This window comes from Cyprinus carpio, chromosome B23, assembly GCF_018340385.1.
Source record: "Cyprinus carpio isolate SPL01 chromosome B23, ASM1834038v1, whole genome shotgun sequence".
Lineage (NCBI taxonomy): Eukaryota > Metazoa > Chordata > Actinopteri > Cypriniformes > Cyprinidae > Cyprinus > Cyprinus carpio.
Window position 1 is genome coordinate 20,493,728 of NC_056619.1, and position 23,255 is coordinate 20,516,982.

Below are 23,255 nucleotides of genomic sequence, written 5' to 3' on the forward strand. Positions count from 1 at the left end.
AATCAAAACTGGTTGGATTTAATTTAGCTTCTCAGGCTGTTGTATTGACATTGCAATGTGGACTGAGGCATTATAACTGTACTGACCAGTTCCTTGGGTTATTGGAGTTTTACGAGGCCAGACTTGCATTATGTCAGCTCTACATTGCAGCTTATTTTGATCAATATGTGAAGCAACCAGCCTGTGCTGTTTATGGAATTTGGCGAATCCAGTGAATTGTTCTTTCTTAAAAGTGCTCATTGTATCAATACTCCCAGCCTTGTTCCAGGAATAAGGAAGTTGCGTGTAGTCAAGCCTGTCTGAGTTGGCCAGCTCTTCCCAGTTATATATGTAACAGGTTTGTACACCATTCAGAACTGAATTGGAAATGCCTGTCATATTTCAACTTTGAATTCAATAATGTGGAATTAAAATTACTTGAATTAAAATAAAAAGAAAATCATACACCATTTAACATTTTATGGTAAATATTAGTTTGACAAACCAGGAAAAAAGAAAGGTAAAACATTAAAAAGCTGGATGGTTGCATGGATGGATGGATGGTTGATACTACTAATAAAAGATATATACATAGATAAATAATTGTTTTATTTTATTTGGTTTGCCGTTTTATGGTCAGTTAAATCTTCTTCTCTATTTTATTTAATTTTTTATTCACCAAAATGAAAAACATGTAACTTCCCAGAAGACTGTGTTGAATTTCTTTCAATTTAATTTTCCTGCCATTCCAGAACAAATTCTACTTCGACTTCCTGTGTTGTGTGGCCAGTTTAATTTAGATTCCAGTTGAAAGGGAATTATTTTTCAGTTGTCAGTGTGGCTGAGGCACTAACAAAATGAAAAACAGAATTTCATTGAAAATATTCTAATTTCACACTTGTTGAATATATGGTTTGCTTTGCTACATAATTTTCCACAAAGGGGTCCCCCAAGGCTCTATTCTAGGCCCCCAGCCACTGTGGTACTGATGCAGCCGAGGCCTGGCTCCAGGTTTCTGTGGCAACCTTGTGGTCGAGAGATCAGGCATACAGAGTACCTATAATTACCTCATGATGGCTGTTACGGGGCGCCGTCCTGCTGTTACCGCTGCACATCATTCACCATATTTGTTTTGTCATGCCACACCTGTCCTCGTTACGGAGAATAATCCGGCTAAATAAATCACATTATCCTACTGCCTTGCGCCATGCGGCTCTGAAGCGTGGATCCAGGAGCCTGGGTAATAAGTTTCAATTAGAGGATGGATGGAGGGGGGGTTGGAGGGAGGTGTCTCACCAAGCCCAGCATCAGGGGCTTCTGCTCCCATGTGCCAAGGGGTGATTTGTCTCCATTAAAATGCAAGGCCATCTGAGTTTGTGTTGTAACTGCGAGACTAAAAGGAGCTACAGGGTTCAATTCCAAGACCTGTCCACTGACCAGAATCCATTATATGTTCTATATGTTTTCAGACTATTTTTTTTTCTACATTTCCTGGTCTTGTTGTCTGCTCTTCCAAAAATGTGTTTTTTTTGTATAATGGTCAGTTAGCCTAAATCCTCCTCCTCTATCTCCTGTCAAACTAATGTCTCTATTTTCCTCATTGTATAGCTGTTTCCTGAGACCGGTCCACGGCAAGGTGGAACCAGACTCACCATCACCGGAGAGAACCTGGGTCTGCAGTTTAGAGACATCATGACAGGTGTCCGGCTGGGAAAAGTACCCTGTGTTCCTATTGAAGAGGAATATGTTAGTGCGGAAAGGTGGGTAAAACTTTCCTGTTTAATACCGTGAATCTGCTTTGAAACAATCACTATTGTATAAAGCACATAAAAAAGTGACTTGACGTGATTACCGTCATATTTAGTTTTAGGCAGAAATGAAAATGAGGCTTTGAGGAATAGAAATACAGTGCGTTCTGTGCATTCTACTGTTGTTTAACAACATGTCAATTGTTCAGAAGATATATAGGTCTATAACACTCTTACTTTTCACTGTATAATCTGTAAACTCAGACAACACAGTGTATTTTTAATACATTGTTAGTTCTGGTTACTGATTATTCTTTCAGCATAAGTGTCTAGTAGTTCCATTTAACAAAACTAAATCAAGAAACCTTGCAGTGGAGAAATCAGTGGAGAAAATACAGAAAAAAGTCTGTAGATTCCATCTGGGCCGACTAATAAATCAGACACAGATTAATTATAGGAATAATATTTACTTGTGCTGTATCACATAAATCCAACCATTCACCTTCATCCCCTTGAGGCCTTTGGTAACTTAGCAGTGCTGTTAATCACAAACCCTAAAGAGGATTCCGACGTTTTTCTCTTCTGCAGGATTGTGTGTCTGCTGAATGACGCCACAGGATACCGCGTACAGGAAGCCCAGGTGGAGGTGTGCGTGAGAGACTGCCTGGCTGACTACAGAGCCCTCTCACCCAGGGCTTTCACCTTTGTGGTGAGTGTCTAAGAGTCTGGAGACGCTTAATCCTACAGATACAGTCAGATCTGCCTGTCTTTTGGATAATTTAAATGCAAATTGGATGCATATAATTCCAAACTTGTGTATAAATGCACTACTTTTATTTCTAGCATTCTATTCATCAGCCTTGCCATTACATGAATAATTGACATTTTAAAATGTAAATTATTTTCACCTTCAAAATGATGTATGATTTGTTGAAATCAGACAAAAACATGCCTGAGCTACATCCATTTGAAGTCGATGAAGTCAGCAAAGTCAGTTCTGAGAAAAATCCAGTTAAAATGTTATTTTTAAAACTTCTTTTAAAACTTTCCAACCCAAAACTTTTGAACGGTAGTATGTACATCATGATTGAATAAGATTCTACTTGCAAAGAGTTTATTGCTTTATACATTTTAATAATAATGTTTGCAGTAAGATGCCAATAACAAACAATGTGCTTCTTCAATATGTAATTTTCTTCCTTAGACACCATACTTCACACGCGTTCAGCCCTTTCAGGGACCTCTTTCAGGGGGAACCAGAATCACTATTGAAGGAAACCATCTCAACGCTGGCAGCTCTGTTGAGGTCAACATTGGGCGCCACTCTTGTCACTTTAAAAAGTAATGCTTTTCTTTACCTCCTGTTTATCTTTTTCTTGGTGCCATTGTTTAGCAGTTTCCCAATACTGAAAAGGAAACTCTAAATTGTGAGATATAAACTTGCTTGTTTGGAAAAATAAATCACAATTTTGAGATGTAAAATCTGAATTTTGAGAAGAAAAGTAAAAATTGCTGATTTAAACTGGAAATTCTGAGAAAAAAATTCAAAATTGTAATATGTACACTCACAATTACGTGTTTATAATGGGAAATTCCCTGAAAAAAGGCAAAATTGCAAGATGTAAACTCACAATTGCAAGTTTATAAATGGAAGTTTTGAGGAGAAAAGTCAAATTTGCAAGATGTAAACACAATTATAAGTGTATAACTGGAAATTCTGAGAAAAAGAAGTCAAAATAGCAAGATGTAAACTCAATTACGAGTTTGTAACTGGAAATTCTGTGGAAAAAGGCAAAATTGCAATTGCAATATTGCAAGATGTAAACACAATTATGAGTGTAGAATTCGCAATTGCAAGATATAAACTTGCAATTTATATCTAAAAAGTTATAATTGTGAAATATCTAAGAAATGTATATCTCAAATACAAAAATCAAATACAAAAATCCCCTAGCAGGAACAAGCTTCCATAGTTTAACAATAAGGCAAAAGCCCCAAACTATGAAAAAAGCATACAGTTGTCTGGTTGGCTGCCCTTCTGTCTGTCTTGTTATCGTTTTATCCCTCCATCTGTCTGGCTTTCTTTCTAACTGTGTATTTCTGTCTGTCATATAGTTTCTGTTTGTTTGTTTGTTTGTTTGACTGTTTTATATGTTCCATAGGCTCTGTGCCAGTTGATTTGATGGTTAGCCTGTTGGCTGTTCTGGTGTAGCATTTGCCAACGTACAGTCTCCACTCGCTTGTTAATGCAGTCCTTTTTCTCTCTTGCTCTTTCTGCTTATTCGTCTGCCAAGTTGTCTCCCTGTCTTTATCTGGATCCTTCCAAAAAGCTGTCTTCCGGCTTCTCACCTTAGCACGTCCACCTGTCATTCTGTCAGTCAAAACGCCCAGGCCCGTTTTTTTTTTTTTTTACCCCTAGGCATGTATCTACAGCATAAAGACACTTTGAAGGCAAGAACATCAGCCACGTTATGGCACAGGCAGTCCCGGTCGATTGTGCGCTTCCGTTTGTGGACGGGGACAGTGAATGAGTGTATCTGCCGTCCGCCTGTCTATCTGTAGCACCAGACCGCTCTGCATTGCAGCGGAGAATAAAAACATTGTCTCGCTGCCAAGTCTCAGACATGAGAGAGGGAGAGAATGAGGATTACCGTGGTTCTCGCTGACTGAGACGTCAGCCACACCTGGTCTCAGAGCCAGGGTTCACTTCAGAGAGAAAATCCACTTCCTGTTAACCTATTGTGCGAGAATGTTAAAGGGATAGTTCACTCAAAAATGAATGTTCTCTCATCATTTACTCACCCTCACGTTGTTCCGAACTGTGTGCAACATAAAAAGAGACATTTTGAATAATGTTCACAATGCTCACTTCAGTCAAATGAAATGGTCGAAGTAGATTAATGCCCCCCCCCCAAAAAAACACAATTAAAGGATTTGTCCACCCAAAAATTCTAATTCTGTCCTTATTTACTAACCCTCATGACTTTCTAAACTTGTTTAACTTTCTTGTGTGACTTTCATTCTTTTGCTTTGAAACACAGAGACATTTTTCAAAATAACAACTTTTATAAAGACAGAAAACCAAACATTTTGGAACAACAGTAGGGTGAGTAAGTGATGACTGACTTTTTGCCTAGACTGTTCCTTTAAAGGATTATAAATTCTGCTCCGATAGCCTTGCAGTGCGCCGACATACAGCGCTGTTGTGCTACGGGCATCCCAAGTTCGAATCCCGATTCGAGGACCTTTCCCAGTCCCGCCCCGCTCTCTCTTCCACTTCGCTTCCTGTCAACTCTGATCATTCCTATCATAAAAAGGCAAAACAAATCTTAAAAAAAAAGAATTATAAAAGTAGCATGTACGACATTTGCACTATATTTTCATCCATAAAATATTGTATGAGGACCAGTCTAAATTTGAATTAATTATTCACTGAAAGTCATGGAAAGATTTAGTCCCTATTGCACTTTCATTGCATGGAAAAGCGCAGCTTGGACATTTTGTAAAACATCTGCTTTTATGTTTTGCGGAAGAGATAGTCAAACGGGTTTCCAAAGACATGAGATCTTCATTTTCAACTCAAGCATCCCTTTCATATGCTCTGCTTCTTTTTTCGTGTGTGTTTTGTGTCTTCCATTTATAATATCCAGTGAATTCATATTCAAATTTATTCTACATGTCTGTAATCCAAATTACATATTTTAAAATGCAAAATCTCTACAAAATATCCCAAAGCAATGATTGCATTTTGCACTTCATTCCATTGAATGTCTGTATATTTTACCTTTGAGGAAATGTCTGGCTTATCCACTCCACAACTTGCTCTCTTTGCACTCTTCCATCTTTTTTTCTTTTTATTTTTTATTTGTGACAACCACCTTGTCAAAATATGTGCAGTCTTCAGAGGATTTCTGGGCTGTGCATCTTGAAAAGTGTTCCCATGGCAACGTGCTAAGGGGATGTGCATGGAGATTGCAGACACGTCTCCAATACAGGAGAAGAGAGTAAAGCAGACAGACAGACAAAAGCAGAGCTCAATTCTTTGAAACCCATATGTTTGTTAACACAAATGATGGAGCTTCATCAAACATACTTAACTCTGAGTACAGAATCTGTGTCATGATGAAATATGAATGTGATGACATGCTTACACGGCACATGCTCTGATTGTGATGAGAATTACAGTAAACATTCAGTTGCTCTTTCTCTAACACACCTTCCTCCATGACTGTAGGCGGAGCTCTAAAGAGATTGTGTGTGTGACCCCGGCCGGCGTTAATGCGGGAAGCACTCCAGTTATGGTGGACATTGACTCTGCTGAGCTGAGGAACCCTGAGGTGAAGTTTAACTACACAGAGGACCCCACCATCCTGAAGATAGACCCGGACTGGAGCATTGCTAGGTAGGTGACACATTTGTTACATTGTTTGAAACATTGTGACTTCAGAATAGAATGGAAGCCTGACTGCAATGTTGTTTTGTTGGAACCATGGCCTAGAGGTTTATTTATGTGCCCTAATACATTGAGCAATGGGCAATCATGGAGGAAACACGAGTTTAAATCTGTTTTCTGATCTTCTCCCCTTTATTCCTTCATTGTCCTCCATCTTAAAAAAATACTTTTGTTTATTTTATACTTTTTGTATATTGTAGATTTAAGGCCTGTATAAATCAATGGTAAAAGACAGTTACTGTAACAATAATGATAACTATGACGTTTTAATAATCATTCAAATCCTACGAGAATAGGGATGGTCACACCACAACTATAACAATAATGACATAGAGGAACAATATTTTTATAATTACTTTCAAAATGATTTGTGGCTAAATGTGCTAGGGGTTTCATGTGACGAACCTTGGCCGATTGTGGCACAAAAATTGCTCACAGAAAAATATAATTTGTACACTGGATCTAGATATGTAAAAAAAAAATATATATATATATATTAAAGGAACACTTTGAAAACACATTAGATCTCAATGGGGGAAAATATCATGCAGGATATCTATACTGATATGGACTGGGTAATTTGTTAGGAATGAAAAGATACCACATTGTTTAATGGAAATAAAAATTATCAACTTACAGAGGGCTGAATTCAAAGACACTCAAAATTAAAGTGAAAAAAGGATGCAGCAGGCTAGTCCATTAAGCTGAAATTTCATTGCAGCAACTCAAAATGGTACTCAGTAGTTTGTATGGCCCCCACGTGCTGTATGCATTAGGCACACTCCTAATGAGCCGAAGGATGGTGTCCTGGAGTATTCCCTCCCAGATCTGGACCAGGGCATCACTGAGCTCCTGGACAGTCTGAGGTGCAACCTGGCGAAGTCAGATGGACCGAAACATAATGTCCTAGAGGTGTTCTATTGGATTTAGGTCAGGCGAGCGTGGGGACATTCAATGGTATCAATTCCTTCGTCCTCCTGTAACTGACTGCATACTCTAGGCACATGAGGCCGGGCATTGTCGTGCACCAGGAGGAACAAGCACCCAATGCACCAGCGTAGGGTCTGACAACGGGTCCAAGGATTCCATCCCGATACCTAATGGCATTAAGTGTGCCATTGTCTAGCATGTAGAGGTCTGTGTGTTCCTCCATGGATATGCCTTCCCAGACCATCACTGACCCACCACCAAACTGGTCATGCTGAACAATGTTACAGGCAGCATAACATTCTCCACCACTTTTCCAGACCCTTTTACATCTGTCACACGTGCTCAGGGTGAACCTGATCTCATCTGTGAAAAGCACAGAGCGCCAGAGGCGGACCTGCCAATTCTGGTGTTCAATGGCAAATGCCAATCAAGCTACACGGTGCCAGGCCGTGAGCACAGAGCCCACTAGAGGACGTCAGGCCCTCTGGCCACCCTCATGAAGTCTGTTTATGATTGTTTTCTCAGAGGCATTCACACCAGTGGCCTGCTGGAGGTCATTTTGTAGGGCTCTGGCAGTGCTCATCCTGTTCCTCCTTGCACACAAAGGAGCAGATACAGGTCCTGCTCATGGGTTAAGGACCTTCTACTGCCCTGTCCAGCTCTCCTAGAGTAACTGCCTGTCTCCTGGAATCTCCTACATGCTCTTGAGACTGTGCTGGGAGACACAGCAAACCTTCTGGCAATGGCACATATTGATGCGCCATCCTGGAGGAGTTGGACTACCTGTGCAACCTTTGCAGGGTCCAGGTATCGCCTCATGCTACCAGTAGTGACACTGACCCTAGCCAAATGCAAAACTAGTGAAAAAGATGAGTAGGAAAAAAAATGTCAGTGGCCTCCATCTGTAAAGCCATTCCTGTTTTGGGGGTTGTCTAATGGTTGCCCATCTAGTGCACCTGTTGTTAATTTTATTACAATAACATATATTATAACACCAAAGCAGCAGAAATGAATTAAAAACCCCCTCTGCTACGTAACTGACCAGATTAATATCCCAGAAGTTTAATTTACTTGATGCTATACTCTGATTAAAAAGTGTTCCTTTAATTTTTTTGAGCAGTGTGTATGTGTGTGTGTGTGTATATATATATATATATATATATATATATATATATATATATATATATATATATATATATATATATATATATATATATATATATATATATATATATACATATACACTTCACTTTTAAAAATGTGTTTGTTTTTTGTGTAGTGGCATTGTGGTTAGCATATGTGTTCCAAAACGTAGTGTTATGGTGATCATGTGGTATTCATGGGTTCAGATCTGGCCCACTTTGCATCCCAGTTCACCTGTCAGAATTTTCTGCAATCTTTCTATTTTTTTCACATAATAAAAATGGCAAAAAAAACAAAAAAACTGCCAATTCCTTCTACTTCGCTGAAGGAAGTTGGAACAACAAAGAAGTAATAAAAATCAATACAAAGCCATTTGTGTTACACTTTCTCTTGACACATGAGCAGAACTCATTAAGAGGTTGAAAAATGAGATTCTATTTGGCGTTGCTCTACAGTCGCTCCCTTCACGCCATCAGACGTCTGCACCTGTGAGCAGAGCTGCTGTCAGGTGATGTTTTTGCAGCTTTCCAGGGAGGAGCAGCGATTTGCACTAAAGCATGTCTGGTTTGTCGTGTCGGGGGTGAAATAAAAACAAGTCTATAGAAACACCATCAGCAGTGTCAGATGGGGAAGGCAGGATAGAGCACTTATCACCTGCAACTCCACTGCTCCTGCGGGTTATAGAGCGAGCTCTTTAAAAGCCTGTAGATGAAAAGAAGCTCTCAACACTCCCTCTCTTTCTTGCTCTTTCTCTCTTTCTATCACTCACTTTCTTATTTACCTTTGTGTGGTGTCAGTGGTACGCTCTCGGAGAGCAAAAAGGTGAAAAATGCAAAGCTATATAGTGAAGCTACTGACTTTATGCACTTAGCAGGCATCTGGGTAACAATTGTTAGTTTTTTTCTTTTAAAGCAGTATTTGAATGACTCCTGACGTTTCGTCCAGGTTATGTTCCCAGTTTCATGTAACCAGAATGGTTTATGAAGCAAATCCTCAGACAACATACAAAACTACCAAATTTTGTTATAAGTTTGTTTGCAACATATACAGGTGCATTTTTCAGGTGGGTTTTTGTTAAATGTGAGCCAAAATCATCACAATTAAACGAACCAAAGACTTAAACTACTTCAGTCTGTGTGCATTGAATTTATTTAATACACAAGTTTCACAATTTGAGTTGAATTACTGAAATAAATGAACTTTTCCATGACATTCTAATTTATTGAGATGCACCTGTAATCATTGCTTTTAATAGTGTTTACTGTCTGTTTGATTACTTGACATTAACTGCTTAATTTTTACCGTACATTTCTGCCATATGGACATCAACTTGAGATAAGCTATTACTAAATATAATGTAGAAACATGACTTTTCTGTGAAGCTGCTTTGCAATGATTTGCATCATGAAAAGTCCTATACAAATAAACTTGAATTGAATTGGTTTACATTACGGCTTAATAGCAGCCAAAAATGTGTGTGTGTGTATGTATGTATGTATGTATGTATGTTTGTGTATATACGTATATACATATATATATATGACACTGTATGTATACTGTGTGTGTGTATATATATGTATATAGTGTGTGTACAGAAGAATTCTTTAACATTACTCGTTTTTACATTGACTTCTATAAAATATATATGAAACAGTTAAATTACAATTATATTACATTTTTGACTTAATTTTTCATGTATGTATGTTTAATGTATATACTGTAAAAAAGTGAAAAATATTTTTTTTATATTTAAAAAATATTTTTTATACACTAATTTTATTATATGTATGAAGTGCCAAACTGGAAATAATTATATAAAATCTGAATATATAAATGTAAATTGTGAATATGTAGTGAATCTGAATATATTAGTAGATGTACAAGTACATGTTTAGAATTGACATTTATATTCAGACTTAAAACTATATATTCAGATTTACTTCTGTATATTCATGATTTACATTTTATATTACATATTGTTCTATATTTTCAGACATGAATCTATATATTCGGATTTACATTAATATAGCGAATTTTTTACTATATATTACAATTTGTATCTATATATTCAGACTATATATAAACTATATACCTATATATATATCAGATTTATAACTATATAACCTGATTTTTATATATGTGTGTGTGTGTGTGTGTGTATATATATATATATATATACACACACATTGATTTACTTCTAAATATTCAGATTTATAACTATATATTCAGATTTACTTCTAGATATTCATAATTTACATTTATATATTCAGATTTTATATAATTATTTCCTTTTTAACACTTCATTGATATGGTATATTTTACATTTTTGTGTGTGTTGTATTATATTTAAGTTTGATTGAAGAAGTTCCTGGCTTTTTTCTCTACTCACAACAGAGTTGCGAGTCAGTTATTTCACGACACACACATACTCACAACTGTGTGTCTGTGTGATTGTGTTTTGTTGCTGACCCAGGCCGCCACAGTCAAGCGTGCACTCTTTCCACCAAGCCCTGCTTTGAACGGGGCCATTATCCCCCAGGAGTGTGTATCATGGTACCTTTCTCCCCTCCATCTGCTTCAGAAAAACAAACGCACACACTCAGGGATCAAAGCAGTACTGGAAATGACTGCGCCTGTGCAGAAGTTGCCCCTAGCTTGAACAGACATAACTGGAAACCAAATGTTGTGGCCCCAGCGCCTGTTAGTGTGCGCCGACTGAAGCTGTATTGATTTGAGCTGAAAATGCCCTTCAGGGCCACGGCGCAGCAGGTGTCACAGAGGCAAACATGCAGAGACATCAGCGGCGGTACGGTGCGAGACTCAAACTCACAGACAGCCTATGTTAACAAGCTAGTGAACACAAGACGTCAGTATAGGGAACCCTAGGCAAATTAGTATCTTGAAACGATTTTGTGTTCAATAAGCCTAAAAAACAGGAGCTGAAGGTAAATATATCATCATCAAATAAAAACTGATGCCAAGAGATCAAAAGTTAGAACAAACAAGAAATAAACCAAGAAAGGTAAGGCCCAAAACTAGCTATGCTAGTACATATAGTTGAAATAAGTTGAACTGTTGACATATTTTCAGCTAGCATATCTGATTTAATGTCATTTGAATGTAACACTATTGTCCTCTTGAGTACTTAGGTCGGTTGCTGTCACAGTAATATAATAAGAGGGCTGCATGCTAGCAGTACATCAAGTGTACAGTTGCATACTTGCAAGCATTGTGACTGGAATGAGATATCTTTTCAGAAAGTGGTGGGCAGAGGATCTATTTGTAGGCAGTGTGTCCTTTTTCTTGTTCCCTGAAGCTTGTACCTGAGTTAAGAGGGATTTTGCACTGAGACGGACAGAGATATAGAAAAGAGAGACTGAAAGAACTCTACACATGGGCTACAGTGTGCTGTGAACGAGCAGGTCTTCAAAAACATGGTAAGACAAGCCCAGCTCCAGGGTTAACAGATTTCCTATTGAAACAGGAAGTTGGGACAGGGCGAAGTTAAAGGGCTTGTCTCTTTTGCTAAATAGCCAGTAGCATTTAGTTTACATCACAGCATGGCAAATTGTACTTGAAATATCACAACTGATTAAAAAGAGGCATGTACATTTGCGGGAGGGACACTCTAAGTCTAGATGTAGATTTTTATCCCCCAAAAATCTAATTTAAAAGCATTTTTAACAAGAATTGAATGAATTTTAAATAAGTACAGAAGTGCGCTAGCATATAATTAGCCTTGAAGCTAACAGAAGCTGACTGAAAGCTATAAAACTCTTTTTGATTTGATGGGCTCTGTGAATATCATCTAATCGGTTATGACTTATGAAATGGGTGCCACATATGTAGAGGTAGAATGTCTTTAAACGCCTGGCTCTTCACGAAAATCCTTTTTGTGTCTCATCACCAAAAGTGATTATGGGATATATTACCTCTGCTCTGTTTTGCCTCCCTTTGGGATGAAAAGCTTGATAGACTGATATATCTTCAGATTTCAAGGCCAAGTGTTGAGCTAGACTGTGTGATTGGGTTATTGTGCGAGATCTGTACCCATCATGTTTCGATGATGACTTCCTGTTTCTCTTCCCAGCGGTGGGACTCTGCTGACGATCAGCGGCACCAACCTGGCAACCATTAAAGAGCCCAAGATCCGCGCCAAGTACGGCTCTGCCGAGTCCTTCCATGTAAGTATTCTGTTTCCTTGTCCTTTCCTGACATCTCTAGACTCTTCCATACTTTTTCTAATGTTCATCTCACAAAAGCTTCCACGTGTTCCTCTGCCGCTGTGTTGCTTAAAGGACTCTGTAACAGCGACACCACAATTCTAACCAGCATTTTTATCTTGAGAAAGGTCACAGAAGTGTCTCTGTCACTTTTTGTTATTTTCTATTTAAACATTTTTTCTCGCAGTCTCTGAGTTTAAATGACCTCTGTGTATAATCACATTAACAAAATCATTTAATGTAGCATTAGAATTATTAAAAGATAGAGATCATTCAAATACATTACATTAGTTTGCAGATCAATAAAATATTCAAAAGAAAGTTCTAGAAATCAATGACAACAATAATAAAAATATAAATAATAAATGATTAAGTAAAGTCAATCAAATGTTTGAATCAAATTAATTGCACAATATGTTCTTTATTTATCAATGGATATTGTTTTCATATAATTCTGATGATTTCTTCTTATTAAAAAAACATTTATACTTAATTTCTATAAGGAACACATTTAATTGACACTCAACAATGTTGTTTAAAAAAAGTTTTATTCAGTTTTGTCTCTGTTTTCCTATTCTACTCAGAACTGCACGGTTTTCAACAACTCTGTAATGGTTTGTCTGGCTCCGTCGGTGGCTGATTCGGATAGAGGCTTTGCTGAGACTGGCAGCGGACCGGATGAGATCGGCTTCTACATGGATAACGTCCACGCCCTTGTGGTCGTCAACGAGAGCTTCAGCTACTACCCGGACCCCGTCTTTGAACCCCTCAGTCCCACAGGCATTCTGGAGCTCAAACCAACGTCGCCCCTTATCCTGAAGGTACACATCACTTGCTTCAAGCGGTTGATGGATTTGTGGTTATTGATGTGAGGTTTATGTGGCCAATTAGAGTTTGCGTCATTGGCTGATCACGTTGCCGCTTCTTCTGCCCATATTTTCCTTTCCTGAATAAAAGCTGCAAAAGGATACTGCAAAATGGCTAGAGTAATAACTAGAAACTGTCCAACTCTCCATACATACCACTTCTTCTTCATGCCTTCGCTTGTAAAATTCAAAATGCTGATCACAGACACTGGCTGGTTTCTCCTGTAAACCAACTGAGGTGAGAGTCGAAGCATGTCGGGTGATATTTCTTTGTTAAATGGAAATTTATTAACAAAACCTTTTTACTTAATGCCCGATCCCCCGCTTGGCTTACTTGGGGGGAGAGAAAACAACCCGGTGCATTAGCAAAGTGAAGGAAAATACAAAAATGCAATTTGGTGAAATAATCAGGGATATTCTGGAGATGCATCACATTCTCCACGCAATTAATTTCTCATCTAATTTGATCTGGGGTTGACGGCGCGGATGAGATGAGAGGGGGAGAGGGAGCAGAATTTGCATTAAAGAGCGTCGTGCCGTGGCCTCGCTGAACCCTGAGGAGCGGGTGCTTTGCTGTTGTTCATCAACATTTCTTTTTCCCATCCCTTCTGTCCGTGTGACCGCAGATTATTCTGACAGTATTCTGTTTATCTTCTTTGAGGAGATCAGTCGCAGGATATGTTCATATCTGTTCAAGCCTCTGGGGTCTTCTTTGCTTTTTTTTAAATCAATATCTGCATGACCTTCACGTGTCCAAGGTTGTATGATGCTAAATTTAATTCGGCCAAAAAAAAAGACCATTACTATTATCTTGAAAACCCATTCCAGCATCTTAAAGGAATATTTTAGATATCTATAGACATTCTATAAACATATTTACACTGTTGCCAACACAAAAAATTATGATTATTTAATTGTGTGATTTCACAGTTTAAATTTTTTTTTTATTATAAATGTATCATTTTCATATGTAGTGTAATTTATTTTTTTTATATTAATTACATTTTACGTATATTATGTATTTTATTGTGTGTGTGTGTGTGTGTGTGTGTGTGTGTGTGAAGATACATACAACTATAATAATACCATGCAAATGTAATATAAACTGTTTTATATTTTTTATTTAAAGTATAAAATGTTTATTTGCAGAAATAATGTAGAAAATTCTAAACTTTAATTAATATTTTTGTGTAAACACAAATACACATAAAAACGCATGAATTATTTAAATTCCCAACAAATATAGTTTTTTTACAAAGATATAAATAGATATAGATAAAGTATACTTACCAAAAATATATAAAAATGTGTGTTTGTGTGTGTGTGTGTGTTTTTTTTATTTTTAATTGGAAATGTATAAATATAATATAAACATTTTTTGATTTTGATGATGATAACAAATGCAAATCTAAATTTAAAACCTTAAATTAATTTTTGTGATGTGATGTGATGTATATATATATATATATATATATATATATATATATATATATATATATATATGTAACTATATTTGTATTAAATATATACATAAATATATAAAAATAATGTTAATGATAATAATAATAAATGCAAATCTAAAATTATAAACTTAAATTCATTTTTATATCATATATATATATATATATATATATATATATATATATATATATATATATAATGTAAGTACATTTATATTAAATATTATACTTTCACATAAATTACTTGTTGCCAACAAATATTGTTTTCTTAAATATTGCTTATTGCAATAATCATTTTGGATGGAAACTATAGTTATTAGCATAGTTGAGACTTTTAAATGTTACATGACAAAGCCCTGTTGAGAATCACGAGGAAACCATGATTTATGTTAAAACAATTCATGTTAGTTATTTTCATTGTTTCTTTTCATATCTGATTTAGTCATTTACATTTAGTCATTTTGCTGATGCTTTTATCCAAAGCGAATTACAATTGGGGGATACATTGTACATGTCTGATGACATCTTTTTCTATTTTTTTGTCATTACAGGGTCGTAATCTGATTCCTGCCGCTCCTGGTAACTCCAGACTTAACTACACGGTGTTTATCGGAGAGACGCCGTGCATTCTGACGCTCTCTGAGTCCCAGTTGCTGTGCGAGTGGCCCAACCTCACCGGACAGCACAAAGTGACGGTATGTACTTAGATCCTCAAGTTCACACTGACCAAATGTCAGAAGATTGGAAATGACAACCCGCAGCCAGGAATGAACTTAACACCAACCGAACGCCCCGCTGAAGGAAAATGTCTTGAAAGGACGCTCTTTATCTTGCCGCAGCATGTCATTCGTTGTGATGGCTCTAAAAGCGAAATGCTCCGAGAAGAAAAATATTTACGCCTGTTTTCTGCATTCGTATTATTTTTGTCGCAAATGTCACATTGAATTCTGAGAAATTGTGTGAAATATATGTTTGTACAAATGCTCTTTGAAAAAGGCTGGTTCAAAAATAGACGTGTCTCTTTGCGTTGCCTTCCCATGCGGCACTCAGGGTCGATGTGAGGCGAGGCCAGGGAGACGCAGACACAGCTGTGCTCTTGTCCCATGTACAGTGACCTACTTATGGGCCGCCCTTGGTGCATTGGATCACGTCTGGCAGCTCTCAGTGTGTGTGATTTCTGTATCGTTTGGCCTGTATGTGAGAATTAGAGAATGTGTGTACATACATGTGTGATGGTGTGAGTGTGTCCGTCACACAGCTGTGCATTGACCACCGCGACCCCTGTTAGAGAGTCTCTATAGGAAATTTTGCATGCCTGCGATCTTTAACCCCATGCCTTCCCAGGGGTCCCTGTAGTTTTGCAGACAGCACACAATGCCTGCGGTGCAGTACATACTCTCACGTAATGTCTCACTAGAGTTCCAAATATTTATGTTAGCACTGTTTCTAAAGCATTTTCTGTATTTCTACACCTCCAACCCGATTTAATGAACTTTTTGCATGATTTGTTTTTACATGAATGATACCTCACATTGAGTGAGTTGTTGAAGAGAGGTGGGATTATTTTTTATTTTTTTATTAATTATGATAAGTTATTACTGGAATTTACATTCAGGCCAGACACAGGTTAATTGCTTTATAAAATGTATTAATAATTATACTAAATGTATATTTCAAATTGATATATATAACTGCTTGACCTGGCTTTTCATCTACTGGATGATAAAACGGACAAAATATCTCATAAACGTTTTAATCGAAATTATGCCGTCTAAGCAGTTCTGGGTAGATTACTGTACTTGCAAATTGTAGTCCATTACTGATTTAATTTCCATGACATCTTGTTATTAACAATGAATTAATGCATTCATTGTTATTACCAATGTTATGAACAATAATGAATTATGAAGTGCATTAAACATTATATTACATAAAAAAATTCCCATAGTTTAATGAAAAGCTAATAATTAATTAAATCATGTAAAATGTACAATTCAAATAAATCTTTTTAAAATTACAATTATTAAAATAAAATACTTAATAAAAAAATAGGAAATGTTATACCTGTTTATCTGCATGGCATGTGACCATGTGAACAATATGTAATCATAAAAAAGTAACTACAGTCTGATTATGAGTATTTTAAAATGTAATATATTCTAATTACAAGTACTTAAAGGATTAGTTCACTTCCAGAATTAAAATTAGATTATTTACTCACCCCTATGTCATGCAAGATGTTCATGTATTTCTTTCTTAAGTCAAAAAGAAATTAAGATTTTTGAGGAAAGCATTCCAGGATTTGTCCCCATATTGGGGACTTCAGTGGGAGCCAATGGGTTGAAGGTCCAAATTGCAGATTCAGTGCAGCTTTATTTGTAAATTTAAGGCAGTGGTGTAATCCTAAAGAAAAAAAGTGGTTTACTATTGACCATCTTGCACTAGCTCTGCGGCGCGTGTCTGTGACTTCATGCATTACGTAATCATTTCGGGGGGGTCACGTGTGACGTAGGCATATATACTTTGTCAAACTAATCCTTTAATTTTTAGAACCTGATTACGTAATCAAGGTTACATGCAGTCAATTACTACCCAGTACTGCGTCTAAGATACCATACAAATATTGCAAGGGCTAAGCAGTGCCATATCATAATGTTGGCAAGTTTTATTAGATAAACATCCTCACAGTTTCTTTAGAAAAAATAAATTAGCTTAATCTTATTGGTTTTAAACATTTAACTGTTCTGTTGTACAAACATGTTTATGGTTAAAACGAACACCTTGACACTGTGTGGATTGATTTTTGCCAAGATAGAGCTGTGTAAACAATCACACGGTTCCGTGTTAAATTTTCTATTTTCAAAATACAAGCTTGAAATGATCCAGTAATAATAGGACATTTCAAGCTAAATGGGTTTTCAATCTCGTAGCTTGTCTCACAAATGTGATTGGCTCGTAAAGTTTTAATTTGGGTCTTTGTTTAAAGCTGCTGTTGCATTCGTGACGCAAAAGGTTGATTCTCACAAATGAATTGGCAGAACAAAATTATGAATGGTAATCGCGGCTGATTGCAGATCGCAGGATTTGCTTCCTGCACCTTAGTGAGCCAGGTCTCGTGTGCCTCTGTTACAGATCCGGGCAGGAGGGTTCGAATATTCCCCCGGCACGCTGCAGATCTACTCCGACAGCCTTCTCACCCTGCCTGCCATCATCGGGATCGGAGGAGGTGGAGGCCTCCTGCTGCTGGTCATCATCGCGGTGCTCATCGCCTACAAGCGCAAGTCCCGCGACGCTGACCGCACCCTCAAAAGACTCCAGCTGCAAATGGACAACCTGGAGTCTAGAGTCGCTCTCGAGTGCAAAGAAGGTGAGATGAATAATTAGTAAGTCATATATCATTTAGGGTTTGCACCGACTGGTCAGTGTGTTCACAAACTGTATCTATCCTAGTTGCTCTTTTTAACAAGATGTCAATCAATTACATTGTTTAACCACATTAATTATGTGATTTTAAGTTATTGTGGTATTAATTGACTGGTCAGACACAGGCTAGTTGCTTTGTTAAGATCATCTGTAATTGTTTATAATGAATTAACATTAATTATAAATAAAGGGGTGGGGTGTAACGGTACACAAACATGACGGTTCGGTACGTACCTCGGTTTTGATGTCACAGTTCGGTATGATTTCGGTACAGCAGGAGGAAGAAAAACTAAACATAAATTGTTTTTTTTAAATTATTATTTAACAATGGTTTACTGAACAAACTGCTCTTTCTTTGAATAAATTCAATTATAATTAAACATTTTATTAGGGATAAAAATTAATTAATAATTGAATGATTACATGAGGGGTGATGTGTTCATTCATGTGTATTTCTCCTTAGAAATAGTAATAAGGAGGAAGGGGTGATCACTTGCGCTCTGTGCTGCCCTCAAAACTGAGGTGTTAGTATACACAGACATGTCACGCCACATCAAAGAGCATCAAAACACCATTTATTGTCTGAATTTCCAGAAAAAAAATTGAATGATTTGTTTGGTACACATGCGTACCGAACTGTAAGACCTGTACCAAACATTTTCGGTACAAATACATATACCGTTAAACCCAAAAAATATACATATATACACACACACACATATAAATTTTTTATATAAATATTTTTATATATATAAAATAGAACAAATTTTAATATACATACATTGATAAGAAAATTAATATATTTAAATAGAATTTGTATATTTATGTAATAAAATGTACAATTGTTTTACATATACAAAATTATATTTTTATATAATGATGTTTATTAATTCATAAAGTATATAAAATTAAATCATATAATATATAATGTATAGAATAATATGTGTGTATATATATATATATATATATATATATATATATATATCATATATATATATATATATATATATATATATATAAAATTAGAAATAAAATGTGTATTTTGTTACAAAAAATAACCCTAATGGTTTCTGCCTATACATTTAGGAATTTTTTATATAAAAGGCACATTCTGTGATAAACGTCCACATTACAGAACATGGATTTCATATAGAATTTAAATTGCTGTTGAAGTGAAACCTGCAGGTGTACTTTCAAGCTCCACATTAACGTCTTTCCGATCTCTTGTCGCCATGGTGACACCATGGTTGTTAGCATGTCTTGGTAACAGGTTGGTGTTAGTGGGCTGCACTGTTATGGCATTCCGTCTTCCGCCCAGTTTGAAATGCAGTTTCCATATGCCGTAAAGGTTCCCAATGCCACACTCTACCTGGCCTCGTAGAGAGGCACCGGGTCTAATTGGCCATTATCTTAGGACTGTCGGCCCTCCTGGTCACAACCCTGTCAGGAGGATGAAAATGCATGGTGTGGCTAGCTAGCTAACAAACAGTCTTTTTCACTGCAAAGGGGGAGATGGCTGAATGGCAGGGGGAGAATGATGAAAGAAATATACTTCTTGGCAAATGGGTGAAGGAACTGGTAGGCATTGATTAGCTGTCACGTTCTTTAGCCCTGATTCTCACTGATTGGCTGACTGCCTTCATTAGTGGACAACCTGAACGGTTTGTTATCGCAATGCCATTCAATCTGCGCATCAATATTTTATTTGGATCATATGGGCTGACATAATTTACAACCTCTGCAAAATATTTATGATCTTAGCTTGGTTATTTCTCATTTGGGCTGAGATTGGATTTGCTTGGTAATGACCCGAAGCTCTCAAACCCATGGTCTGTCCAACCCAGAGTCAGATAATGGGCTGCAAAAGGGTTAATTTCACAAAACATGTCAAGAAGTGTCATATTTTATGCCAAATAATGTTTTTGGATAAAGAAAAGTTTATTTTGTTACATATTTTATAAAATATTTGAATGGTAATATTTTTTATAAAATACATTTTGCATATTTTACTTAATTACTTCATTAGAGCAATGAAAATTTGCTGAGAAAGTTTTGAAAATTGGACCATTTAAGAAACATAATGGTCCAAAAAGTTATAGCTATATAAATAAAATAAATAGCTATATAAATTTCCTATTAAATATAATTGTTCTTTTGATTTTTAAGCTTAATAAGTCTCTTATATGACATTTTCTTGCAAATTTTATTGAGATTCATCCAAAAGTGTCAACCTCCTCTAAATGCAACCTCCTCTAAACCAATGATCCCACCCCAGCAGTCAGATAATGGGCTACAAAAATGTGAATATCAAAAAATCGCATCAAGAAATGTCATATTTTACACCAAAATCACAAGAAAAAAAATTGTAGTGTTTTGTATAAAGAAAGGATATTTTATAACGATTAAATTTTTTTTAATAGTAATATAAATAAACTATGATTTGCACATTTTCTTCCCAAATTCCCATTACACAACATGTAAAAAAGGTTCTCATACTCTCATAAAAGAAATTTATGTGTAAGCAATATCACACAGTAGCAGTGTAGCAGTGCTATATGAAAACTCTTAAAACTGCAATCCGTGACAAAAAAATTTTAATTTATATTTATAAAAATGATAGTGGATTTGGGCGTCCGCCATGACACTCGCTGTGAGATATACTGCAAGCGGAGTGATACAAGTGGTGAAACGGTTGGAGTTCTGATATCACTAGAAAATCACACTCTTATGAGCCAATCAGATTCGAGGACCAGAAAGAAATACATAAATATTTATCTATATATATCTTTTCTTTCCATGTTTCTTGAGATTTACCTTAATGTATGAATGCCGTCTAAATGCTTACCATCATCGATCCCACCTCTCTAAAGCGCTTCACCCTCTAGTTTGGCCCTATAGCATAGAGTCGGGATGGCGCTGCGTGTGTAGATGGGCGAGAGCCATCCAGGGATATGCGATTCACCATGTGCAGAGGCTTACTGAGCCATGATGCAGCCCATCAGAGAGCGCAAACAAACAAAGGCACAGCTAATGGCTAATTAGCGAGCTATCCAGCGCCGGTTTAGATACCGGGAACGCTCAGTGGGGATATCAGCTTCGCCTCTCTGCTTTACATTAGCTGAGAAATGTTAGTGCAAGTATGTGTGGACATGACGGTAATTGGAATGGTTTCAGTTTGAGTGCTTTCGCAACTAAAGGAACGATTTCAGAAAGAAACGCATTATCAGCAGTGTACTACACTTTTCAAACTTGTTTTGACAAACAGCTTCAGCACTAAAGGAAATGTTTTGCTGGCTGACCTTGCCAAGACTGCTGCTGCTTCCTGAGAGGCGTAATGTTTTGACCACTACAACAGGAAGCCTTTAAAAATTCACATTTAAGTTGTCTATAATGCCCCCTCGTGCTTTACGATACACACGCCTCTCACAAGTAATGAAGTGAAATTGAATTACAAGGCCATCCCTCATGTTGGAAATCTTTGTTGGGTCTTTCAAGTGCACTTTGATGAGAAAGAACCATTGAATTAAAAGCTCTTTAGGCTGTCACTTTCTCTTCTTCTTTTTCTTTTTTTTTTTTTTTTTGTCGGGAGGCTGAAAATCCCGTTGGGCAGTTCATTTTGAATAATATTTGTGTAGTATTTTTAAGATGAAAAACCCTCACTTAGAGTAGGAGCTTGCTTCAGTTTTCATATCCCAGCGGACAACGAGGAGGAACAACAGCTGGAGGAAATTATGCATGAAAAGCTCCGCTCCTTTATTAATTACCCACTCATGCAATTAATTGACTTTCTTTTCCCGTGAACTTTGTGTCTCTTACGTCTCTTCCCTCCCGCTCTTTTCGAATAGCTAAACCAAATTAGTCATAAACCGAATAAACAAACAGATTGACAGACTTAGCATTGCTTCTGTTTACCCAACAAGTACCTATTATTGCACAAGGCTCCCACTGACCACGTTTTCATGAGTTCCCAATCAACCACTTTATTTAAAATTCATTTTTATTCGTACTTAGGGAAGGCTTAAAGCAAATCTAACTTCTATTATGAGATATTTTATTAAATGCACCCTGATCTGACTTTTTAAAATCTTTATCTGCACTGCAAAACTACACCCAAAATATCTGAGTTGCTCACATAGACCTAGTACCTGGTTGTAAATGATGATTGTAAATACACTGACTGGACACTTTATTAGGTACACCTTGCTAGTACCGGGTTGGACCCCCTTTTGCCTTCAGAACTGCCTTAATTCTTCGTGGCATAGATTCAACAAGGTGTTGGAAACATTCCTCAGAGATTTTGATCCATATTTACATGATAGCATCACGCAGTTGCTGCAGATTTGTCGGCTGCACATACATGATGTGAATCTCCCATTCCACCACATCCCAAAGCTGCTCTATTGGTTTGAGATCTGGTGAATGTGGAGGCCATTTGAGTAAAGTGAACTCATTGTCATGTTCAAGAAACCAGTCTGAGATGATTTGAGCTTTCTGATGTGGTGCATTATCCTGCTGGAAGTAGCCATCAGAAGATAGGTACACTGTAGTCATAAAGGGATGGACATGGTCAGCAACAATACTCAGGTAGGCTGTGGCGTTTAAACGATGCTCAATTGGTAGTAAGGGGCCCAAAGTGTGCCAAGAAAGTGTCCCCCACACCATTACACCACCACCAGCCTGAACCATTGAGACAAGGCAGGATGGATCCATGCTTTCATGTTCTTTATGCCAAATTCTGACCCTAACATCTAAATGTCACAGCAGAAATCGACACTCATCAGACCAGGCAACGTTTTTCCAGTCTTCTATTGTCCAATTTTGGTGAGTCTGTGCGAATTATAGCCTCTGTTTCCTGTTCTTAGCTGACAGGAGCGTCACCCGGTGTGGTCTTCTGCTGCTGTAGCCCATCTGCTTCAGGGTTCGACGTGTTGTGTGTTCAGAGATGGTATTCTGCATACCTTGGTTGTAACAAGTGGTTATTTGAGTTACTGTTGCCTTTCTATCATCTCTAACCAGTCTGCACATTCTCC

The 23,255-nt window shown here is 37.0% G+C and overlaps 1 protein-coding gene across 1 annotated transcript in view; it reads left to right on the top strand.

Annotated features, from left to right (window-relative positions):
- plxna1a (plexin A1a) overlaps positions 1-23,255 on the top strand; it is a 214,432-nt gene that overhangs the window by 166,061 nt on the left and 25,116 nt on the right. Inside the window, 8 exon segments of the mRNA XM_042750616.1 lie at positions 1,588-1,739; positions 2,316-2,436; positions 2,932-3,068; positions 5,962-6,129; positions 12,344-12,437; positions 13,061-13,297; positions 15,354-15,497; positions 17,935-18,169. Of these exon segments, the coding sequence (XP_042606550.1) occupies positions 1,588-1,739; positions 2,316-2,436; positions 2,932-3,068; positions 5,962-6,129; positions 12,344-12,437; positions 13,061-13,297; positions 15,354-15,497; positions 17,935-18,169 (1,288 nt within the window).